Source organism: Nesoenas mayeri, assembly GCF_963082525.1.
Source record: "Nesoenas mayeri genome assembly, chromosome: 5".
Taxonomy (NCBI): Eukaryota; Metazoa; Chordata; class Aves; order Columbiformes; family Columbidae; genus Nesoenas; species Nesoenas mayeri.
In genome coordinates this window covers 36,833,663-36,851,864 of record NC_137548.1, presented here as the reverse complement: position 1 = coordinate 36,851,864, position 18,202 = coordinate 36,833,663, and the positions used below count along the sequence as shown (strand labels likewise).

The following is an 18,202-nucleotide window of genomic DNA, read 5'->3' as shown; positions in this document are numbered from 1 at the left end:
GGGATGGCCTGGAGGTGGGTGGAGGGCCGTGCCGGCCCCAGGACACCCCTGCTCCCTGTGTGCCTGGTGGGAGAGAAGAGCAGCAGGCACTGCTGAATTCATCAATCAGAAACAGTGATGCTGGTGGAGGTATCTAGTTTACATGCATTTATATACCCATAGAGGTGCACTTTAATACAGCTGATTTCACATGCGGTGGATATTTTTGCTTATTGACTATGAATACAGAGCTACCAGTACAATTTTTGTCCATGATATGTGTGGTTTGTTTGTACGTCTGAAGGAGAGTGCCTGGCACAGGCACAGACTCAGTGCTGATTTGGAAAACAAGAGTGATCTAGCCAAACAGAGGTATTATTCCCTCCCTTCAGTTGCATTCCAGAAACAGTCAGTTATTTGGAAGTATCTTGTGTGCTTAGCCAGTGTGCAGGGAGCATTTGCAATGCAAGGGCAGGAGTGAGTTTCTGTTTTAATCCTGTCTTATATAGAAGGATTTGCCTTATTCCTAGCATTTGAACCATTAGCTCAAAACCAGGTCTACAGCAGGAAGGAATATCTTCAGACAGCATATGTGACAGGTAGTGAGCCCTCCCCATGTCTAGGACACCTGGTACACAGTTGTATGCCCATAGGTACTTGTGTTTTTCATATCTGTATTTCCTGATGGCCCTAGATACAGAAAGAGGTATTTGTGTGTGCATCTGTGTGTTTGTTATGTGTCAGGACAGGTACTCCTGTGCATATACAAGCAGCTATATATGTGCCCATACAGACTCACATTACCAGTCACGTTTACATCTGTCTATATGCATGCCTATCCTGCCATGCAATCAACATATACACAAGTTTGCTGCAACAAGCCAATTTTTCTTTTCTCTCCTGAATTGCCAAATTCTGGAAGCCGCAGGCTAGCTATTGTGGTCTCCCTGATTCCCAGGTTTCTTCTGCCGTTGGCAAGTAAGCAGCACTGCAAGTTTCCTAACAACTGGGATGAAGTTTTGTGTAAATCACCTTCTAGGCATTAGACTTTTCCCAGCAAAAGAGGGGCGCGGGTGTTTAGAGGAGGGAGAGTTGCTCTCTTTGATGTGGGGATTAGTTCACATGTCAGTGTTATCCCCTTTTTTAATATTCTGTGATTTATAGAAGGGTGGCTATGAGAGAGAGCCAAGGGGACACCCACATGGGACTTGCAGACAGACACCACCTCCCAGAAGATACACACAACTAAAGCAGCTGGCATCAACAGAACCACTTCAGTTGTGGGGGGGAAAAAAAGGGCATTGTAAAAAGTAATGTGTTTTGCCTAACAAATGCTTTCTAAAAGTTAGGATGTCTTTTCATGCTGATGGAGCAGGAGCTGGTTTTCCCAGCAGCAGAGGGGGAGTCTTTTTGCACTTCCATAATAAAGAAATTATAAATGCTTTTTTCCTTTAAAAAAAATGCTTGATTTGTGTTTTCACCTTAGAGCACACATCACTAGTGAGAACGAGTGTGGCTCCAAAACTGATTATGCTCACTTGAAACATATTTAGTAATGTGACTGCTCCAGTCAGTGTTTCCATCCTCTCCTGCACAATTTTTTTATCAGTCCTTTAGAAAAACTTCACTTTTTGGTCAAAAGTTACATGGTTGTTCTGCAATCCAATCTTACATCTCTTAGTGCTGGAGGAAATATTCCTGATGCTTTTCATGGGAACTGGATAAGGCTCTGACTTATTAGGCTAGAAGCCATATTCATAGTAGCTTTGCTTAGCATATCTGAATTGTTTAGGCTTAGTGCTTTGTGCAGCGGACAGCTGACGGGCTTGCAAAGGAGACAGCGATGAATACAGTAAGAAAGATTGAATTAGCTTTTATTTAAAAATAGTCTGAATTGGTGTTTTTTTTTCAAAATTTTATCTGTTTTGGCCCACTTCAATTCCTAATATTTTTGTTTGTCCATTCCTCTTTGAATGAAACAGAGACATTCTAGTAAAGCAAGCCTTTTTTAAAGAAAAAAAAAAAAGGAGTTTAATTTCCAGCCAGGTCAGCTCTTTGAGCTGATTCCCTGCATGGCTGCACTGGGGTTGAAGGCGGTGGGGGTGACAAGACTGTGGCAGCCCAGACTTCAAAGTGAGCTGCTGTAAAACTCTACCCTAAATAAGCAGGTTGGTCATGTTACCATAGAGGTAATGTGGGGTCTTCCTTGGGTGTTTCCCCTAATTCCTCTCCCATCCAGATACCCAAAGTCGCGCATACATCTTCCCAGCACATCGGCGGCAGCTCTGCACTGCCTGGGCAACCCTCACCTTGAGGGACAGACAAAAGCTGAACCCCTTCATTGCCGCTGCATTTCCAATGGCCTCCCGCAATTCCTCCGCTATTCTCTTAGGCATAAAGAGTTATTGTGTCAGCCCCCAGGAAGCCATGGCCGCCGCTGACAAGTGAAGCGTGACGCACAACGGGACGCGCCCCACACAAGTAGGCTTTGTCTCCGGGGGTGGCACAGTGAAGTGGCCACGTTCAAGTGTGGCCTCTCAGTGTGACATGTCCCAGCCCAGCCGGGGCTGCTCCATGTGCTCTGCCCCAGATGTTCATCGCCCCTCTCACACCCGCAGGGAAGCGCAGACACGAGCTGCTCTGGCATCTCCCCGGCCCCGCGGCTGCTCCGCAGGCGGGCGCTGCAGCAGGCTGGCACGCACGGGCACGGCTCGGCACGGCTCGGCTCCTACCTGCCTGCCCAGGCACCGCCTCGGTTTGTTGCTCCCCTGCTGTGCCACTATAAAGTGACAGCAAACGCAACACTTATCTGAAACACGTACAAACTAACGCGTTATATGCACGTGCATGCTCCCTCCCCAGACAGGTAGCAGTACAGTAATTCTGGGTGATGCTTCCTTTCACCCCAGCCCAAAGTGGGGCTGGGGATGGTAGAGGGGTGTGTGGAGCAGGAATGGTGACTTGGTGGAGTGGAAATGATAACCCTTCCCATGGCCTGGGAAACACGCCACACACGTTTCTGGCAAGGAAGGGTATTTAAGAGACATGGCACATGCTGCACTCCTTACTCTTCTTCATAGATGGCTCATTGGGGCCAAAAATCAAAACAATTTTCTGCTTGTTTGTTCAAATTGTCAAAATATTTGACTGAATGAATGTCAAGCGGTATCTCGAAGACAACACTTCATAGCAGGAAGGGCAACTTGGTTGATCACTGGGCTCCTCCATTCCACTGCACTTTCTGGAAATGTCACCCCCTCCTCCCAGGTCCCCTGGCTGTCGCGTGACAGCTGGGCAATGCCCGCACATCCCAGGCACAGGCATCACCCACTCTTCTCATCTTCTATAAACCTGTTTCCATTTGGGTGCTCAGACCTATCCCATTCTCACCGCTACTTTGAGTCCCTCCTGAAGGGTTAAATAAGTTTTCCCTTTAAACAAAGAGACAGCTGTGGCTGATTAAACCCCAGTACTTATGCATGCATTTTGTTAATGCTTTCAGTGAGAAAAGTCATTCCTGTATTATTGAGGTATGCTCTCATCTGGGAGAAGCAGGATTTCTCAAGTCTCCTCTTTGGATTGAGTTGGAAATAAATAACCGATTTAAGCAAAGTATGTTAAATGCCATATGTACTAAAGTGACTTTTCAGTAGTTACATTTGTGCATAGAGACTGGGGCTAGAGCTCAGATTTTATGATTTTGGAGGCTTAAAATTAAAATTAAGCAATGTAATGAAATATAAAGTAACAATCAAACAGCCAGCCAGTCAAGCAGAACAGGCTTACACTTTTGAATGCATGAGAAAAGCAAAGAATTCAAAAAATACTGTCAATTTTTGTGTGTGTTTGTTTTTTGAAAATTTTGCTGGTGATGACAGAGCTTAAACAAGAACAATATAAATAGACTGTAACTTAAAACTGCCACCGTCTTTTCACTTCAAACCACAAAAATGAATGTATAGGTTGGAGTTCATAACCAGCCTGTCCCTCCCCTCCAAAAAAAAAGAACAAAAACTGAAATCAAATGGCCAGTTTGATTATTCAGCTGTTTGGCTGGAAGGTGCAATTGGAACGTCCTTCTGTGGGCATGTGAAACCCAGATGACCACAGGCCCTGACAGCCAGACACAATTCTCCTGCTTTCCGAAGCTGAGCTGCAGTTCCTGGATCATACACTGTCACATGCATAGAATCCTGCGTGGAAGCATCAAGTGGAGAACACGAACTCTTTCTGCAGGAGATACCTGCGCTCCTTCATGTTACAGTGATAGCGAGGAAACAACTCGCACTGTCTATATATCAGAAACAGCTTTTGAACATTTCTTCTTTTCATCTGTGTTTAATAAAAAATCATGTCCATTTGAGATTCTCCAAAAGCATCTGTTTTCTCTGATGTCTCACAGGAAGGAGGGATGCAAAAGAAAATACTTTGTCACCTTCACAGGCGGTGTGATGCATTAAATACCTGCACTATCATCTAGAACTTGGTAACAGAAGGCTTAAGGGAAAGGACTACACTTTCTTTTTGATCCCCCAGTAACAAACATATTGACAATGTCCATTGAAGGTTAAAATTATATTGGATCATAGCTATGTACCCTGTAGACAGGCTTTAAGAAGAGATTTCCATACCCTGCTGAAGCAATCAACCATTAGTGTGGCACTTGGGCTAGACACAGTGGGGCAACAGCAACGTGCATTCGGTTGAAAAGCAGCAGTTCTTTTTTTCTTCTGGTCTAAATGGCAGCCTTGTCTGACATTCGCCTGGCTCCACAGCTTGTATTTACGGTTTACGAGAGAGCTCAAAGACTCTGGAAATGCTGGAGCTAAATAGCCACCTTCTTAGCACCCTGCCCCGTGCAAAGCTTCCCTGGCACCTGATTAAGAAAACACTGCAGGGGATTCGCAGGAACGGGGGCTGGGGTCAGGGGAAAGTGTTAAACCATTGCATGGAACTATTCATGTGACCTGCCTGGCGATCCAGCGACCATGGGCTCCACTGGCAGGCAGTGGCTTGTGGAGACCTGGGAATTATTATATGGGATTGGGAGAGAATGCCAGCAATGTGCACAGGGCTCGGGGGGAGGATGAAAGGCAAACGCCACTCAATGAATGAATTCACAAATATGCATGCAATTTGTGAATGACTTCTTTCCCTTTGCTGAACCCGCACACGGGTTTCTACAGCCACCGGCAAAAGCCTCATGATACTGTCCCATGGCTGAGAAAGTCCACACTGACCTGCTCGGCTCTGCCAGCCCACCCGCTGCTCCCCAGCACCTGCCACTGCATGGGCACAGACCACGCGGCGGCTGCGGGTGAAGGATGCTCCCAGCAGCACAGAGCGCTGTTTCCGCACGCCGCACACAAGGTCCTTGTCAAGGCACCAGCCAGCCTCCTAAACGCAGCTGCCCTCGGGAGGAGAGTGGGATGTAGCTCTTCTGAATGTGGCAGCTCCCACTGGTGGAGGCAACGCCGTGGGGCACACCCACAGCTGAGAGCGAGGGGGAAAAAATAAGGGTTGCTGATTCAGCAGTCTGGAAAAAGCAGCACCACAGCAGGCTGTGGCTGGGGGGCAGAGCTCAGGCATGCCACCTCCGTTGTTACCTCACTGGTTGGGGGCTCACCTTCCGGGGGGACGGCTGCTGCACTCAGATGGGGTGTGTGGGCACGTGCTTCGAACGTGCAAGGAGGAGGAGTAACTTGCTGCCTCCCTGCACTGTGAAATTTTGGAAAGACAGGAGCAGGGCATTCACCGTCTATAAACCCTGTCCCTGCAGCTCCTCACTTGGCTCGGTAGAACCATCTTTTATTATCCTTCAGGGCTATGGCTGCAAACAAAAAATGCTTTCATTTCACTTTGGTGGCGGCTCAGGTTGTGTGTGCTCTGGCTGCTTCCTTAATTACAGTGGTTGTTGACAACCTCTTCTGATAGAGAGCCTCTCTTTGAGCAGTCCTCCCGCTCCCCCACTTTTTTTTTGCAGTCTGAACACATAACAAACCAGAACGATGTTCTGTAAAAATAAGCTCACTGTAATGCAGTGATTCCCACACCACAGTTGTGCTGTGTTTCTCACTTCTGTCCTCTCAGTTTGTGTTGCTGCTGTTTATTTCCTCTTTCTGGCTATAAGAATGTTTTATTTATTAGTGCTGGATTTCCTGTTGCCTGCAGCTGCCCGTACTTTACTCTCTCCAGCTCACTTTACCTTTCAAGTCAGTCTGTAGGTTTGCCACTCACTGACTGAGGTGCTCTCAGCAAGTTTGGTCAGTGGTTGTATTAAGCAACACTTGACAGAGGGGGACTTGCACGGCAGCCTGGGTGCACAAAAACCCCAAAGAAACCAAAAGCTGGTATAGGCATCCCTCACAGACGCAGGAGGGGGCCCTTTTTCTGACTTGCTGATGCAAAGATTTTGCTTTCTTGGTTGGCAGGAACACCTCTGGTTTTGCTTGCACGCACAGCACCGCAGGGAGGAAGTCAGCTCTTTGAACTGTACACAGTCTGCAGGTCTGATGGACAGGGGTTTACGGGTTTGCCATTATTTATATTTCAGACAGTGGGCCACATCATGATAGAAACGTCATGCAGACTTTCCACACGTGAGATTCATGAATGACTTCCTTGACCTTTGTGGACGTTCAACATCCTCATAGTAAACACAAGGATTGCTTATACAGAAAGTGAGAACATGATGGAGAAAAAAATGTTTTGCTGCTTTGAACGTGATTTCTCTGCTGGAAGGAAGGAGGAGGCACGAGCTCTCAATGCTCTGTGCTTTACTGGCAAAGCCAGCTGGAGAAGCTCACTCAGCTGCACTGGAGAGATGTCCTTCATCTAATTCCCTGTTGTCCAATACCGATTTGGTGCTATTTCAGGTGGCAGAGAATAAGGCTGAAGCAGCACCTAATGGTAACATTTACCTCTCTTGTGCTTTACGCATGAGGGGCTTCCCTAATTTTATCAAATTTTCTCTCTGTTTGGTAGGGATTTGAGACCTGAAAACTGAGTAACGAGAGCTGCGGGTAAAGAGGAGCCCTGGGCATGGAGGCAGCTGTGGCGTTTCCCTGCGAGGCAGCCAGAGCCCTGGCAGGATGGGATCCTCTCCTTTGCTGTTTGTGGTGGGCAGCTGCTGGCAGAGCAGCGCTGCAGGTGCAGCACCAGAAGACACTTTTTCCTTTGTGTCAGATGTTCGAGAGCTGCCCAGGAACATTAAATAGGGAAAGGTCTTCTGATATCTTCCAGGTAAGATGGAAATGGAAGATCCTGAGCATTTGAATTATGAAAGATCCCAGTGTGTCACCTGCAAGCCAGTGTTTTAACCCCAGTGGCCTGGCCAAATTCCAGCTCCGTTAATTACATCCTGCCTATGTGAAAATCCCCCACATTTGTACACTGCTTTTTCCCCGCTTGTTTTCAGCAGCTGTGTGGAGTTGCCAGGCACAGTGGAGTGCTTGCCACGTTCCACCTCAGGCCTGGCTTCCTTTCAGCAGGGAATGAAATGAGCACTGTGCACGGCATTTGCAGTGAATTGGGATCCTCTGCAGGGAAGGATGCTGCAGATGAAATGTACCCGAGGACCAGAGCTGGAGCCTTGACACAGAAGGTAAGAGCATGAAGAGGCCAAAGACACCAGTGCTGGGGCACACCGCAGGGTCCCAGGAGGGACAGGAGGAGGCTGCTGCACTGTGATCTGATTTTTCTCCCAGTGTCTCTCAGCTACAAGGGCTGGAATAGCTGGTACACACTGATCTGGTTTTGGGGACCGACTGACTTCAGGTTTGTTTGCACAGTGGGAGAAACTCTCAGTCCCGCTTACGCCAGCCACTGTCAATACATTTCTACCTTTTGCACGTCTGGTTGCCAATTGATGTGGACAAGGGAAGCTAAGGGAAAAGAAATAATTAAAAACCTTTAAACCTATAGATTCACTTCCTGCCTTCCACTTCATGACTCACGTGCACATTGCTTTTTGCTCAGTCCTGTTGCGAACAACTCTCTTCACCTGCCCATGAATCCCCCCGGTGAAAACCTGATTCATACCACTGGAGAGGAGCTGGGTGATGGATTATCCGTCTCTTCTGAAGAGGGGAAAGAAAGGGCTGCAGCAGTAGTTATAGGATTCTGATAATAAGAAGCAGTAAGAAATGCAGGTCACATACAGAAGGATAATGAAATCACATATATTCAATACAGGAGTGACTTATTGGCTCATCTGTCCAATTTTCATGTCAGCCAAGTTCTCTCTTTGATTATGGCATTTTTTCCACAGTCCTGTCTGAATATTATGAGGAAGCACATACAAAAATGTTTGAGGTTGCTCACAATAGTACACCAACTCCACTGGCAGCAGAGGCAGAACATGCCCAAGGCAGACAGAGCCGTGACTTGCTTAGCCCCCCCAGTCCCTCTCTGGTCTTTTCAACATCTTAATCCCATGGGACAGCAGCTGTGAGTAGTCTCTCTGTTCCAAGGGGGAAAAAAACAAGGTTATCCCAAGGTGTGATGCCAGCGTGTTTTCATAGTATTCCAGAAGGGGAAGTACAGCAAGCCTTGAAAAGGGAGGGAATGTGTGTTGTCTGTGGTGTAAGGTAGAAAGCTGGGACTCAGAGACCCAAGTCCTCTTGCCATGCTGCCCGTGTGACTTCAGGAAAGGCACAACTTTTTTAGCCGCATTAGCCCTGTCTTTAAGCTGTATTTAGCACTTGTTTCACTGGGCTGAGAAGAAGTGGATTAAGCTTTAATTCATTAATGTTTGTAAAACATTTTAGGACTTGGATGAAAATTTCCCAGGTAGTGCAGAGAGCATTAAAAGGCTTATCTCTCTTTCCAATGACAAATGGTCCTGTGTAATATGAGAGAAATGAGTGAAACAGTGCTTGCATTTTGGTGTTTACAATAATATAAAAAAATTAATCTCCAACTTCCCCTCTCTATCCTTCCATGTTTGTTCTTTTTTTTTTTTTTTTTTAAAGAGGCAGCAATGAGAAATTTTAGTGTAAACGGAGTGCAGTTTCTCCTTGGAGACCCAAATGCATCTCAGTGGAATTTTCCCTGCCTTCAGCCTTTTGTGCTTCTGAAAGATCCTGGAACCAGGCATGCGACTGCAAGAGCAAAAAACACTTCTGTGTCTGAGTGCTCTACCAAATATTTACAAGATAGTCAGATAAAATGGCTACAGGCAAGTTCAGCAGGGTTTGACTGAACAGCCAGTAGTGCAGCACTGTCAAGAAGAAAATCTAAACTTTAGTTAAAACAAAATTAAATTTTACAAAGGTCTCTTCAAAGCACAGAACTGGTAACCTTGAAGCTGGAAAATTGCTCTTCCCCAAGGTGAAACATATTAGCTTTTACAAGTAGCTTATTGAAATGGAATAGCTTCCTTGTTGTGATGGAAACTTCTTTATTGAAGGAGAGCCCAAAGCTGGGTGACTGGGTATGTAAGCAGACAGCTGTGGAGTAGCCTCCTCCATGCCACCCTGTTTGGTGCCTGGGAGCGATTCGACATCCCCTTCCACATCCCATCAGCTCCTCGGTCTCATGCACTGCCATGGTAAGGGTGTTCTGGACTTTTTACTAGGGGCCACGTGCCCCCAGGAACTCTCTCATCACCTCAAGACTGCCTAGCAAACAGCAGAAGGCAACCTGCTTGTGTCACCACCACAAGCGGCCCCACCACAGCTGATGTCCTTGCTGGGTTACCTACAGCCACTTCAGCAGTGCTCCAGACCGCCTGTATTTCTGTACAGGCTACTCTGCTTCTCAAGAGGTTGCTCAAGGATGATCCTGATCACAGCACAGCCAGTGATGCCTTCAGCAGCCTCCAGTACATCACACATTCTCTAAGTCTGTAAGGTGAGTAAATTGTTTTGTGGTTTGTAGTCATGTTGTTAATAGTGTAGAAGTGCTTTGAAGATGGAGGATGTTAAACAGGTGTAACACACACCAATCTTCCCACCTTTTGGACTGCTACCTGTTCTCCTTCCATTCTGAACTGTCAGATCCCTGCTATTAGCAAATCTGTTACATCATCAATGATGATTTTCAAGTGAGTTACAGGAATAAGAGCTCACCGAACTATTGCTTCTTAATCAAGCCAATGAATGGGTTTATCATTCATCTTCAAAAAGCAGAAGCGAACATTTCACTATGTTACGGGCTGTGGACACCAAGCACTCTTGGGGAGGTAACAGGGTAAATCAGGAAGGCACATGTGGCCTACGCTTCTCCAGTAACATGTGTGTTGTTCAGAGGCTTTTATTACTATGTCACTTAAATTAAGCTGAGCAAAATACAGGATTTCACTAAATCCATGGTTAAGTATGGTCCCACAGACACAACGAAGAGCACTTGGTTTTAAAGTTAGTCTCTGAAGATACAAAAGAATGCCCACTATCTGCTTCACCAGATTTTTTGAAAACCAATATTGTCATTCATTCATTTCTTAGTGGAGGTTTAATTTGTCCTTCTACAGATTGGATGCATTGCTTGGAGTCTCAGCAGTAGTGCTGAGTAAAGTAGCATCATGTACAGTATCTTCCAAGGCAGTGTTCCTCACTCGTATGGTCTGCAGGGCAGGATTGGTTCCTTCCCAGGTTAAATTGGTTTGATCCTTTCCACCTGAAACATACAAGAAAGACACCTCAATACCAAGTGTGTCAGAATGAGATCACAAAGTTACCGTTTCCTCCAGTGAACAACCACCTGGAAAACTGTTTGATCCACAAAATAAATCAAGGTAATTAGTTCAGTATGAACTAATTTTACAGACTTGCTCAAAATGGATTGACTTACATGTAAGGCTCCTCCTTCCGCTGCCTGCCTGTCCTAGTTACCAATGCCCAGACTCTCATTTTCACTCTGGCTGGCAAAGTTTCTGATGCCACTTTTGCCCTCTGAAGCCAAATCTTAGAATAGTCTGGGCCTCTCTACCATCTTCTGGTAGAGCTCTCCAAAGGCCAGTGTATACTTGCTGAGGACCTTTGCATCACATCAATTTTCCAGTAAATCTGGTTTTTGGTAGCCAGTGCCTATAAACAGAGAATGGGAAGTGCAAGAGGACTGACATGCCCCACCACGGCTTATTTTCTACATTTCAAACACATTCCCTAGAATTAAACAGAGGAGCAATATATTTTCCAACTATCAGCAAATTGCCTTGGATTCAGAGAAAAAAATATGGCTCCAACCTATATGTTTTCCTAATACCTAGGCTGAGAGCAGAGCCTGCTTCCTAACCAGTATGAGCTGCTTCTCTTCCAATCTTAGTCCCATGTCAGCGCCAGGCTGTAAAGTGCTTTGGGATTAAGTTTACTATGTAAATACAGGATATGATGGTACTGTGGACTAGACACCTTATGTAGAAAACGGACTGTTGTTTGTGAGTGGAGATGTCAAAAAAAACCCAAACCAAAACAAAAGCCTTCCTGATCAACTTGCAAGCTGATGAAAAGAATGCAAACTGAAGAAACAAACATAGTTATCAGGACCAAAATATCCAAGGTACTAATGAATCCTCAGTCAGATCATGTCATGTCCTCATGTTTGCTGCTATTGACTGTGTTGCGAGGTGTCTCAGGCCTATTCAAATATGTGCTTCTCCTCTTCTGATGTCTCCAGCTGACCCACTGAGACAAGCTCCATCGTAGCACAGGGAGAGCTCAGTTGCCTGAAGGACTCTGCAGAACAGCCAGTTCATACCTGGGCTGATTCCTATTGTTCTGTATCCAAGCTTTGAATAAAGACAATAAAGCTGAAAGGAGGAGCGTGAAAGGCAAGGTATTCCACTGCAACAGACCATGACATTATTAATATTAGCAGAAGTGATACTGTAGATGAAACACAAGGCTTACACAGGCTGTTAAGGGAAGTTGTGTCTCAGTTTTCCTCCTCTCTAGCCCTGTTTTTTAACTATATGAAGAGCAACTACGCCAGAAAAGAGTTGCTTATAAGGCTGTCCTGGTATAACTATACTGACAATGATGATAACCCTAATGCAGGTAGAACAAACCCCACTTCAGCCACACATTCACCTTTCATGAACTCCTCGAGGGAAATACGCTATACCAACAAAAGTACCTCTAAGACTGTTTAATACAGCCTTGGTATTTACTGCAGGGCATCTACAGCACTGTTTAAAATTATATCCCTATCCAGCTATACTTAATTTTAATGTAGAGCGGACTTGGCACCCCAGAAAATGTACAGAAAATCCTTCCGTGAATTTAGCGGGAGAGCCTAAAGAATCCATGCAGCTTTGAGAGAGGCCTGGCAGGAAATGTAGCTGAGAACTTGTTTGAATAGAAAGCTATGAAAGGGAGTAAGTTAGCAAGTTCTTTCCAAAGTAACAGTTCTAGTGAGCCTTTGGGAATTTTATATTCTTATCCTATGAAAGCAAACAAACAAGCCAACCCCCAAACCCCAAAAGCCCACTCTCAGTAAGGGAACAGATAATACCGTCTGTCTTCAAGAAGAGTTTAGGCATTCCGGAGTCATGATGTACTAGACTTGTAAACATTGTCATTCTCAGTGCATCAAAGACAATGTAAAACATTTTTGTACTGTCATATCAGCCAGCTACATTTTTTGAGTGTGAGATAACCCAGTAAATATGCTTTCCAATATGCCATCTCTCTTTTTGCTAACTTGTTTGCTTCTGTTAAACCACGACGTTTAAAAAAATCACAGGAATTTTGGAAATCTGTTTAACACCACTGCTTTTTGAACAGCATTGCTCAGGAATTCCAGGCCTAATGAGTCTCAGATTTTGTAAAGCAGCTGGCCATAGGTTTCAACTACAGGATACTATAGCTTCTTTCTGGTTTTCAGTAAGGTCCATTTTCCACAAAACAGGGTTTGTATAGGAAGCTTAGTTGCAAGTTTAGCTGAAGAATGATACCCCCCATCCATAATCACAAATTATGAAACTTAAAATAGCTTTCAAGCACTGTTGTTCTAGAATAACTGCTGGTTACTAATAGGTATTGGACATTTCCCATTGATTTTGTGTGGAATAGCATTACCCAGTTGCATCCTTACCTGAAGGAGGCTGATGCTACCTAAAACTGCTTAGATTTCTACAGGCTCTAATTCAGTCTTTTTTATTTTCTCTGAGTGATTCAACTGGTGGAACTGGCCTAAATGATTATAGGCAAGCATGTGTAACCCTTTCACAGGGCTAGAAGCCATTGCGAAGTTATTTGTAGTGTATGTATGCAAATCAACTTAAGTTTGAGATAGTCTGGGAGAAGTTTGAGGGGGATTTCCCTGCTTTATGTAATCTATTGTTGCTTCTTAGCTTCCTCTATTCACATGGCCAGGAGGCATAAGCACGACACCACAGGTGATTTCTCAAACTCAATCTAAAAGCAAAGACAATGTGCTCAGTGGCATGCAGCAGCCTTGCAGCTTTTGGTAAATTCTCAGATGCTGGCTCAACAATATCTGGAATAAAGGAAGCCTGAAGCAGCAGTGCAGGGTACAACTGAGATGGTCAGGGCTTCACTTACTGGCACACTTTGAAAGTGGTCAGCAGCCAGGAGGATCTATGTGCTATCCTTCAGGTATATTCTGTCTGGCCTGCACTGAGCTCTAATTCTACATCTCAACCCACACAGAGTGCTGCCTCTTGCACATGATGGGTGCTGCCAATTCAGCGTCAGATCAGCGTGTGGCAGCTCTGAGACCCCTGCAGACAAGACTGCGAGCACGCTGCTGCGGCCGACTTCCACAGCCATTCCCACGGGCAGCTGAGAACAAAACTCGTCTTACCATATGCTCAGGTGGATCTAGTCCCTGTAGAGATATTCGCGGAAATGACAGGCTGGACAGGCAGAAACTTTGAGGCAGGTAGGAGAAACGCCCCCTGGAGAGCTCTGTGCTAAGGCCAGAGCGCTGCTGATCCCCAGGTAAGGCTGTGCAGTGCCAGGCTGGGAATCGCTCTCTGCCCACCATATCGTGCTGTACAGATCACGGTGTTATTGTTCCAAATTAGAAGACTGATAATTCAGCAACTACCCAGATTCTCAGAAATGTACTTACTGAAAACCACAGCTAAGGGAAACACAACAGGTGAAGTTAAGCATGGTGGCACTAAGGAGGAAGGAAATCTCCCTGCAGTGCACTGATAAGAGTGTACTTGATATATACCGTGTTCAATCTGGACAATCTGCAACCGGGAAAGCACAGGCTGGCTGAAGGAAATTCAGCTCAGAGGCCCCAGGGACTGAAACAGTCTGTTAAAATGCTTTGTTGGTTTTATTTATCACTACTTAATTAGGATGCTTAACCAACACATTGGAAAGATAGTAACTGTTAAATATTCAACAAGCTGACCTTTCAGTTACAATATGACAATTCTGAATAAAGTTCATGGAAAGCTTGTCCTTCCTAGGTACACCAACAAAGACAAAGGGAACTGGACTGGACAAGAAAAAAAGAGTAAAAAAAAAGTAGGGCACTATTGTGGAGACCTGGTTAAAAATCCAAGCCTTGCCATGGGCTCATTGAATGTTCCCAGGCAAGTTGTTTCCTGCCCTGTACTTGAGTTTTTCCCATCTGTAAAAAGAGCACAGCAACGTTGACCTTCCTTGTAAACTGCTGAGATGAATGACTAGAAAAGCAGTAATACATTATTAATTACTTATTATTATTTCTGAGGAATAAAAAGCAAAGAGAAGAAGCCATCAATCTTTCAGAGTTTTCTTGATCCTCATAAAAAATAAAAAAGCACCACGTAACGTGAATTTCGCACAACAGAAACTTTTGGCAAGCCACCTTTAAGAAGAAATAGTGGGTGCACAATTAAAAGAAAGTTAAAAGTGGGCAGACGCTCAGGAAAACGCTCCAGATGGTGAAAGGAGTTAGGCTGCAGAGCAGGCTCCCACAGGAAGCGGTGAAACCCCTATTGTTCCAGGCATTTGAAACAGAATTCTTCAAAGTGCTGGTACACATAATGCAAGGAACCATTCTGTGCTGCCTTGAAAGGTAGCGATGCTGGGACAACCTGCGAGAGCTACACCTACCATTTCTACAATTTTAAGAGGATTCTTGCCACTCTGACTACGAGGAGCTGTAGACTCTCTTTTTATCTATGTAGTATCTGAGGAACACCTACCGAGGAGCAACTACATAGTGTTTTTGCAGGAGATAGATTCAGCAACTCTTTCATGTTCCTACTTCTGAGATGTGAACTTCATATGTCCAATAAGGGAAAAAAGACCCCCGTTCTCCATTTGACAATTACAGCATGCATCCTACAGATTATTTCTTATATTAGAATCTAATGAAAAACTGGGTGGCTTGATTTTTACAAGCAGTGGTTTGCAGAAGAAATACTATGATTTTAATAGGAACCAAATGAGCGATCATTACATAAACAGTGTTATGAGACACAGAACTAATGTTGAAACGTTAAATGCCCCGGGTGAAACTCACCAAAACGGGAACTGGCAGCGGCCTACTGGAACATCAGGGTTTCTCCACACTCGGATACTACTGCAAACATTTCCCGCTGCTGCTAATGCTGGTTCAGCTCCTCTGGAGGTAGCTGTGGAGGGAATCTCACAGCTTCTGTTGTTACTGGCACTTAAAATCTTAAGACCTTCTCTGAAATCCAAATTCAGAGCTTTGGGCCAGTTTTATTGATACAACTTGGTTTACTGCTTGGAGCAGGTAGAGGAAGAATTTTTTTTTTTAAAGGAGCTTAGAATTAGAGTTTTAATACCTTCATTTCCTCTTGGTTTCATACCTGCTGATATATGAAAAAAGAGGCAAATTGATTTAGATGGCATATGTGCACTAGTGACCCTGTCTTACTTTATTTACTTGGGCTCTGTACAGTCTTCTCTCACAGGCTGCCTGCCTTCAATACTGTCATCTTCATGGTCACCAGCAATAAAATGGCCCAAACATGTCAGTTATCAATATTCCTTTCCACAGGGCAGGCAGGGATAAGGGAAGGGAGCTGAAGTGATGGCCATAGAGTGCTCCTGATCCCTTCCAGCCTTGTGGCGGGAGCACTGGTGCTGGGCACCCCTCTCCTGCTGCCCCTGCACATGAGGGCTGGCACCACTGCGCGCTGCCCTGGCCCTGGCCAGGGACACAGCAACGTCCTCAGGAACGAACCACAGACAGAAAAACAAACAGGAGCTATTTAAGAAGTTTCTCCTTCCCCCTGCAACTGTCCTGTCCCGTATCATATTCCTGACAGTTTATTCTTCAAGAATTTAGTCAACTAAGGTTTCAGTGACTCATGTGATGAACTTTCTACCCATTTCCTGGAAAGAGTCCTGCGTGGTCCTCTACACCTTCCTGCCATTTTCCCTGAGGGTCTCACTCTTCCTACATTTTCATATTGTTCAGCTTTCCTCCATTTTTGGGGTGGAAGAGGAAAGCAAAAATATCTTGAGTGCACCCAAACTGGCAATGTAACCAGAAAGCAGAGTTGTGAAAGAACCATCTGGAAAACAAAGATGGGCACTGAACCAGAGAGTGTCCTTTGGAAGTAGCTGCCTCTTGGGCTGAACGCTGGTTAGAAGAAAAAGAGCTGCTGTAGGAAGAGCTGCGTGGTACAATACAGTCATGAATTTACCAGGGCTGTACCCTATTAAATGAAGATGAAAAAGATTTGAAGGCTCTCTCAGATCCTTGCCTGGTTGGGTGTGACTCACCCTGGGCAAATGCCACTGATGACAAGTACCCTGACACAAACTATTGAATGAATTGGGCTGGATGGGAACCAAAGTAACCATTTTACATACTCGGGCCAATCTGAAAGACACTTCTGTACAGAAAACAACTGCTTCCTTTTCCTGATTCAAAAGAAACTTCACAAGCTGCTCGCAGACGGCTAGAAGGCTACTTCAGCAAACTCTGATCTAAGCAGGGTTGAGCTATGCTGACAGCAGACAGCTGCCTGGACACCAGCGGTGCCCAGACCATACCGCTTAGCCCATAGAGAAGTGCTACCTGTGTATATTTACGTTACACATAAAACAGGGAATCTAGTGTTGTTCTTATAATATTCAGACATGTGTGTGTGAGCCCATCAACACAATTACAGAAGCATGAAATGGTTCAGTGCCAGTGCACGCTGCACGCTAACAGACCTGCGCCTTCTATGCCTCAATCAGCCGACTAAGCGCCCTGGCTTAGGCTCGCTTGCTGTAGGACTAGCTAAGGAATTTGCACATCTGCCTGATGGAGACAGGGCCAACATGTCCAGCATTCTTGGAAGATGATTTCAGTGCTCTGTTATACCAGTGCAACTGGCATGTATACTGGTGTGTACGCATGTATATATATATATACAAATATACATATATATACATGCCAGTATTTATACACTGACATTCATCACAAGCCTGTTCTCTTTAAAGGGATATGGTGTCAGGTCAAAGCTGGCCCGACATTCTTCTTATTAAAAAAAAAAAAATAAACTTCTACTAGCCCTGATTCCAACAGAAATGTTTCCATGATTTATTTTAAGAAGGGAACATTCCCCCGCAGTGCTCACCGCAACCCAAACATTGCAGTGCTCTGCAAGAGCATGAGAACCAGTGAGGAAACTGAAGAATCTATTTTCACTGCTCCAGAAGAGAAACACAAAAAGTAAACAAACAGCAAAAGCAGTGACAAATCAATTTCATTTTAGTGGTGGCTGCAGTGTTATCTATAGTTTGGCTAAGGAGACTTACTTGAAGTGTGCATGCTTTTCTAGTGATTTCTACAAGACGTGAGTAAGTGTGAGATGGGGACTCATGGGAGCCATCTACAATACAAGAAAGATCTATTTTTCTTTTGGCTGATCCTTCCTGCTCCTCACACCTTGCCTTTCACATCTGAGAAACTGGACAGCAGACTAGAAGAAATTGCGTCACTGTTTTCAAAGACAGAAAATAATTTGAAACCCTTATTTGTGGGAGAGCTCTCAGACATTTGAAAGTAACAGGAAGAATCTTCCTCTAAATATCTGGAGCCCTCTACTCCAGAAAAAGGAGAACCTGCCTTCGGTGCTACTGCTTGTTTCTTTGCTCAAGTTTGCAAAAAGCAGCAAGCACCAGGAGAAGAAAAAAAGGAGCATATGGAGACAGAAAGAATAAGTGAGCGAGCACACACTTTGCCGGCTGCATGCACACGCACATGCACACAGACATGCACATGCAGAACACCGCTCCTCACTCTGAAAGGCCTGTGCATGGAGGAGAGAGAAAAAGAAATAGTGAAG

The 18,202-nt window shown here is 45.0% G+C and overlaps 1 protein-coding gene across 1 annotated transcript in view; it reads right to left on the bottom strand.

The window, feature by feature from the left end:
• The window catches only part of RAD51B (RAD51 paralog B), a gene marked incomplete at both ends in the record, with an annotated part of 438,609 nt that overhangs the window by 18,463 nt on the left and 401,944 nt on the right, over positions 1–18,202 (bottom strand). Inside the window, 1 exon segment of the mRNA XM_080345731.1 lies at positions 10,449–10,596. Coding sequence (XP_080201857.1) covers positions 10,449–10,596 — 148 coding nt within the window.